Source organism: Impatiens glandulifera, chromosome 3, assembly GCF_907164915.1.
Source record: "Impatiens glandulifera chromosome 3, dImpGla2.1, whole genome shotgun sequence".
NCBI lineage: Eukaryota > Viridiplantae > Streptophyta > Magnoliopsida > Ericales > Balsaminaceae > Impatiens > Impatiens glandulifera.
The window spans coordinates 25,145,945-25,153,599 of record NC_061864.1 but is presented as its reverse complement, the minus strand read 5'-3'; the positions used below and the strand labels follow the sequence as shown (position 1 = coordinate 25,153,599).

Genomic DNA, 7,655 nt, shown 5'->3' with positions numbered 1-7,655 from the left:
GTTATGAAACTTGTTAATCAGAGACCGATTTTGTGTATAACATGTTGTGTTGATAGCCTCATCCCAAAATTTCTGAGCAATGCCCGAATCGGCTATCATGGACCGTGCGGCTTCCTTGAGAGTCCGGTTTCTTCTCTCGGCCAGGCCGTTTTGTTGAGGAGTCCTAGCACTAGACAACTCGTGTCTAATACCGGATTCATCAAGATATGCGGTTAAGGTACTATTGGTAAATTCGGTACCTCTATCACTTCTAATGCTATTAATGCGAGTTGATTTTTCATTTTGCAAACGTTTAAGCAGTGTAATCAAGTTTGATGCGGTTTCACGTTTAGATGGTAAAAATATTACCCATGTAAATCTAGAATAATCATCAATAACTACCATGGTGTAAAGCATACCTCCTAGGCTAACGACCTGAATCGGTCCAAATAAATCCATGTGAAGGAGATCTAAGCATCGGCTAGATTGTATAATTCCTTTACTCTTAAAGGTTGACCTAGTTTGTTTACCCATTTGACATGCTGAGCAAACCTTATCCTGGTTAAATACTATGTCAGGAATACCTTCAACTAGCTTTTTACCGCGAATGTAGTTTAAGGTTTTCATGTTTAGATGGTTTAGTCTCTTATGCCATAACCAGGTTTGATCAGTCTTAGCTATCATGCATATAGGGTATTCTACCTTAGTTTTCCAGTCTACCTTGTAAATATTACCTAACCTATTTCCGGTTAGCAGTATAATACCCTGAGAGTTCTTAACTAAGCATGCATGTTTAAGAAATTCTACCGTGTATCCAGCATCACACATTTGACTTATGCTTAGCAAGTTAAAACGTAGGTTTTCAACCAGAAGTACGTTATCAATAGTAAAATTATCATGGACAATCTTACCCTTGCCCACAGTTCTACCTTTTGAATTGTCACCGAAAGTGATTAGGGCACCGGTTTCTATTCTGATGTCGGTTAGCAGGTTGTTGTTTCCGGTTATATGCCTGGAGCAACCACTATCCAAGTACCATTCAGAGTTTCCTAGCCGTTTCTTTAGATCCTGCAAAATGTACATATTTATAACTATTTGGTACCCACATTTACTTGGGTCCACATGCGATTAGTCCCTTGGGTACCCAAACCTTTACAAACCGGACGGCCTTCTTTGTTAGGGTTTTAACCGTCCTTTTGGCACTCGGTCTTGTGTATCTCGGTTTTTCTACAAAGGTCTTAAATAATGGTGATCTTTGGTTTGACATATGCGGTTCAGGATTGGCTTTCATATATTTGAGGATTTCGGCTTTTCTTTTCACAGGATCAAGCCACTTCTCAGAGTCGGTTGGACCAACATAGTCGTATTTTAGCTTTTCTTCCCTATAGTATGTGGTCAACTCTTCTTCAGCGGTTCAGGAGCTTTTAAGGAATCTTATAAGAGGGAAGTTACTTCTTGTAAACCTTACTTTCTCTACGGGTTTTTGGTCTTTGGAGCTATCCTCTGTGTATCCTAGGCCGAACTTGCAACGGGGATGTCTGTAATGACTACACATTTTCTTTACTATATCACTAGATCTCTTATATGCAGCCATCTTATATTGGAGTCGGGCATTTTCTTCTTCGGTTAGTTCTCTAGCTGGTTCACTAGACTGTTCGGTCCTAATTGGTGGTTCAGGTTCTAACTCGGTTTCTAAGGTAGATGTTTCCTCAGGTTTTATGATTTCCGGTTTGGTTATAACGGGTACTTCTGGTTCTGTCGGAATGGGTACTATGGGATCGGTTCTAATGTTGAGGTGCTTAGATAGCATGGCTAGTAGGTTCTTATACTCTTCTACCATGTCATTCAATGCATTATATAACTCATCTTTAGTAAATTCTTCACAGGGATAGTCAAATACCTGTTCCTCATTTGCCATGAGACATGTGAGTTCATCATCACTGTCACTGTGAGCCCATAAGCTTCCTCCATCATGGGCTATCAGTGCTTTCGGTACCTCACTTCCTTCACCGGTTTGTTGATAATTGTTTCGGTTATTTTGGTAATCCGGTTTCCGGTCATCCCTCCTTGGTTTCCTACATTCCCACTTAAAATGTCTCAAACAGTTACAGTTATAACACCTTACATTGGATTTGTCGCCATAGTTGTAGTTGGTCGGTTGGCTTCTTTTCATGAACCTCCCAAACTTTTGTGCAAGCATGGCCATGGCATCCTCGGTGAACTGTTCGGCGGTTCTGATCAGTGTAGGTGCAGGTGCCGGTGCAAGTGCAGTCGGTTCTGTAGAGGTGATTAGTGCTCTGGTTGATGTTGAGGCCAAGACTTCTTCTTCAGTTCTAGACCTCATTTCAAACCCATATGCCTTAAGATCTTCGAATACATCGTGTAGTTTCATCTTACGTAGGCTTTTTGATTCCCTCATTACCATTGTCTTTATGTCCCATACACTTGGAAGAGATCTCAAAGCTTTCATGATGACCTCTTTGTTGTCATACCTCTTACCAAGTGTTGCTAGCTCATCTAACACACCAGTGAACCGGTCACTGTACTCTTTCATAGTTTCTCCCAGTTTCATCTTGATGCTTTCAAACTTCTAAGTAGCTACCATTATCTTGTTTTCCTTTGTTCTTTCATTTCCCTTAAAGATCTGAATAACCGTATTCCATGTCTCCTTTGCGGTCTTACAGTCTCTAATCTTGCAGTACGTATTTCTATCCACACTGTTGGAGATCCGGTTTCTAGCATGGTTATCCAGGATGTTTCTCCTTCTATCTTCAGCTGTCCATTCTTTTATGTCCTTATCAATGATTATCGGTCCTTCAGCCAGAATGGACTCCATCTCATCATCCAAAGTGATTAAGTGTAGGTGCATGCGTGCCTTCCAGTTGGCAAAGTCATCACCTTCTAGCATTGGAGGACTATCCTGAAACATGCTTGCTTGAGTATTGAAACTCACTGCTCTGATACCAATTGTTAGGATCTAGGTAGCCGCTGGAGGACCGGGGTTGGACCGGTTAACGGGTTTCACTCAAAGGGTGGTGGTTAATCCGGTTAGAGATTAACACCGGGGTTTCAATACTACACAAACTGTTACAAACCCTTGAACTAGGTTCAAGCGCGGAAGAGGTTTGTTTCAGGTTGAAGCAGCACACTTGTATGATAGGCAGAACCGGTTTCGGATGATGAAGGTTAAAGAAAATGATGGGTCGGTTTCGGTAACCTGGTGATTCGGCTTGGATAGAGTTTAGTAGGTTAAAGCGGTACGGATCGGTTAGATAATGGAACCGACAGAAAGTAAATGACAAGACAGATTTTATGGATGTTTGGAGATAAAGCTCCTACGTCATCCCTTCCTCTCGAAACCATGAGAAGGATATTCACTAAGGAATACAAGTACAATCCGATCAAGACTTATTTCCTGCTTGATAACACTATTACAATTTACACCGAAATTGTAAAACACACACTTTAACTCGTAAATTAAATGCTCTTAGAATCTCTCTTGATGTTTCTCTTGTCCCACATTTACTCTTCTTCAACTGCCCCTTTTATAGATGAAATATGCCAACGGTCATATTTCATCTCCTTGAATCTGATTGGCTGAGCAGAGGTGCAGAGGTTCAGTGATTCAGTGATTCAGACCCTGCGGTCATCTTTTCAGACCTGACGGTCAACCTCAGACCTGGCGAACAATCTCACAGACTTGGCAGTCTGTTCTTCTGGTGTGTAAGACAAACCTGCTAGGTTTGTCTTTTACTCAAAGTGGATACTGTCTGTTAGACAGTTGTCTGTACTTAGAAGATCTCCTTTCTGACTTATCCCGAAGTGAAAAGATCCTGTAGGACTGTCTTCTGCAACCTGCAGGCTTTCCTCAGACTTGTATGGATATGGAAGTGTTCAGTCTGTTCCTTTGGTATCATCTTCAACAGATACCCGAATTGTCTTCTTGTACTGGTCGGTCATTCGACTTAACCGGATGGCTTCCGGTGTGAGTAGTTTAACCGGACATCTTCCGGTTATTCCTCTGCCTTGTGGCTGATCGGCTGTCTAATGTTTCCGGTTTTAAGCTTTGGCCGATCCTTCCTTTGTGCGGTCATGTTTCAAGTGTTCCTGGTTGGTTTAGTGACTTGACCGGCTAGTTTTCTTAACCGGTTTATTTGTCCGGTCCGGTTCCTTGTTCCTGCATGGAATGTTTATTTAAGTTAGGTTATGTAAACCGGTCTAATTTTATCTAACATAAAGGTAATTATTTAATGATATATAAAGTAGTTTGATTACGTTTCTAAGCTATTTGATTAAATAAGTGCTTCAAAAGTTTTATTACAATCTCATATTCAATTTTGTCCCCTTACTTTTTTCTTTGTTTTTATTTTGCAAGTATTTTGACAATTTCGTGATTTCATAATATGTTTATGAAAAATCTTATATTTCAATGCATTTATTTATTTTAAAGTTTGTCAACGACATTAATAAAAAAAATAGACTTTAAGATTTTGTTACCTAGTTTAAATAAGTTTATTTGTTAAATGTTTATAATATATGTTTGTTAATTTGAAGAAGGAAGCCATGAGAGATTTGGAATTAGGAGAGCCCAATCTAGAAATGTCGACGAACAACAACAAGAGTAATTTCATGACCATCTATATTTCTAGAAGAAGATGAAATAACAAATGGGAACAAAAATGGTGACGACAAAGAATTTACGTTAATTATAATCAAGAATAATATATAAGATAAACTTTATTTATAATTAAAAATAAAAGAAAATAAGATTTTATTTTTTTTAATAAAAAATATTTTTTTAATAAAAAATATTTTTTTTGATATATAATAATTTATATTAATTAAATTAAAAGATTTGAAAAGATTCACTCAATCAAACGCAATCTTTAACCAAATCAACTTAGATTATCATCAACAAATTTTAAGCTTAAATCTAAAAGTAATTTTTTTTATCGATTCTCTAAATAGATTTAATTTTAATTTAATTATAAAAATTTAATTTTTGAAAATCAAATAAAAATATAATTAACTTTTGATAAATAAATATAAAATTACAAAAAAATAATAAATATAAGTTGTAGTCCAATATAAATGCAATATATAATTAGCAAAGAAAGTTTTTTTGAATTATAACACAAAATATGTGATAAATGATAATGTCAAACCCTAAAATCAAAATTAATTTCATTGAGTTTAAAATTCGAAAATTTCAAACGTAATAGTACGGACTCCAACCACGTTTCTTGTAACCGACTACCAAACAAACAGACCGAATTTCGCGCTACTAACATGCTGATCGTATCGAACGTTGTTATGCCGATCGTGACGATCGTGCCAAACGTGCCGATTATGCCGATTGTGCCGATTGTGCCGATCGTGCCGATTGTGTCGATCGTGCCGATTGTGCCGATCGTGCCGATCGTGCCGATTGTGCCGATCGTGCCGATTGTGTCGATCGTGTCGATTGTTCCGATTGTGCCGATCGTGCCAATCACGAATTTCGTCGCTATTTTAGGGTTTTCTCTTAGAGAGGATTTGATTTGAAAATAACTTTTACATCTTTTATTTTTAATAATATCAATATTTTTTTATGATTTATAACAAATAAATAAAAATCACAACAGAATAATAATATTTAAATTTTGAACTAAAGAAGAGATATGAGATGATATGTAGTATAGTAGAATTGCAATAGTTAACGTCTCAAAAACATTTGAATTATAACATAGAAGAATACATATAATGTCAATCCCTAGCTTCAAAATTAAATTCATAAAGTTTAAACGAAGAAATCTCAAGCGCAGTAGTACTGGTTCCAATTAACATCCATATGATTCTGCGTAAGAAGAGGAGGAGGAGGAGGATACAATAATTGAGAATCACCACAGGTGTCAGAATAACCACTATTGAAGATCGACGAAGAAGATGACGATGATGATGACGATAACGACGAAGGTACATATTGATAGTGCATCGTAGATCCCGTCGTATCCATCAGAGATTGATATTGCATTGTATTATTATTGTTCTGCATCATTCCAGAGTAATATCTAATTCGTTGTTCTTCGTAATCATTCTGCAGCATATGAATCATATTATTATTGATGTCGATCGTTCTGAATCTGTCGTCTCTGTCGATATTCATCAAATCAGATGGAATCGTTGAGGAGTAGTAGTCGTAGTCGTAAATCAAATTATCAAATAGATTATCTGGTTGTTGTTGATCCAACAACAGATATTGATTATCAACAATGTTGTCATGGAAATTCGATGTCATATTAGGAATGAATTCAGACGGATGATGATGATGATAATCAGGTTGTTGCGATCCAAGCTTAAAAACATTGGTAGATTGATGAAGTTTATATTCAAGATCAGATGCGATTTGAACAAGTTTCTCTTCCGGCAAGTCATTGTAGTAAGGATGATTCCAACTTGGATAAACGGCGTCATAGTTCTTCTTCCTTTGCTTAATAATTTCATCTTCGAGTTTCTTGCACCTCTCCTCTAAGTAACTATCGACTTCGATTGTCCTCTTCATCTTCTCCTCATGCGATTGTTTCTTGAATTCTTCAATTTGAGAAAGGAACTTGTCAGATCCCGCCGCTGGCCAGATCTCAGACTGTAATTGCTCCTCGTCTTCACCGTCGGTGTTCGGTGGAATGGTAATAATGGACACGTCCACGTCACATAAGGTATGAAGTTCGGAAGCTTTCTTCATCAGATTTGCCTTCATTCTCTTGAAACTAATTTGGCGACTCTTTTTGTTCTTTATAAGCTCCATCTTTACTTTCGATCTTCCCATTCTTCAAATCTTCTAAAATCCTGTAAACTAATGGATTATTATGCAAGTTAGGGCTTTCCTTATATATATAGGCCAAATGAAATCTAAAGTTTGTTAGTAGAATCTTTTCAAATTAAGGCCTTGTTTGTTTTTTTAAAATCATGTCATTATCAAATATTTAATTGACATGTCATTTTGTATTTTTTTTACTATCAAAAGTTATTAGACAATTAAAATTCTAAAACTCTTATTTTATTTTTATAAATTTAAATTATAAAAATCTTGCAGTATAAGATTTTGTGTACTTGTTCTTCTACTTAAGGATGTACAAATGAGTAAACTCAACCCAAATTAAATTTGGTGAACCCGTTTTTAAGCCCATATTAATGAATAATATGGGTTAGGCTGGGAAACCCAAATTAAATTTTAGTTTGTAACACATTTATTACGTCTTTACTCGATTAATATTTAACACGTTTTTTTTCTGGTTAACACACTTTGATCCGTTTAACAATTATTTGATTCGTTTTACCCAATTTACTAGGTTTTTGATTCATACAACACGTTTTTAACTCGTTTAACTAATATTTGATTCGTTTGACCTGTTTTGACTCGCTTAATACATTTTTAGTTTTGACAATTATGTAAATCGTTTTAGTTTATTTCACACATTTTTGACACGTTTAACACGTTTTTGCACGATTAACACATTTTGGCACGTTTAATACATTTTTAACATGTTTAACACATTTTTCACACGTTTAATATATTTTTCACACGTTTAACACATTTTTGACATGCTAACATGTTTAACACGTTTTTCAAATGTTTTAAACGTTTTTCACATTTTTAACACGTTTTTCACACGTTTACATGTTTTACACATTATAGC

At 36.2% G+C, this 7,655-nt stretch overlaps 1 protein-coding gene across 1 annotated transcript; it reads right to left on the bottom strand.

The window, feature by feature from the left end:
• Positions 1–5,773: 5,773 nt before the first annotated feature.
• Positions 5,774–6,763, bottom strand: LOC124930063. Its single transcript, XM_047470431.1, has one exon. It carries the CDS (start codon positions 6,761–6,763, stop codon positions 5,774–5,776), a length of 990 nt encoding a protein of 329 aa, XP_047326387.1.
• Positions 6,764–7,655: the final 892 nt, after the last annotated feature.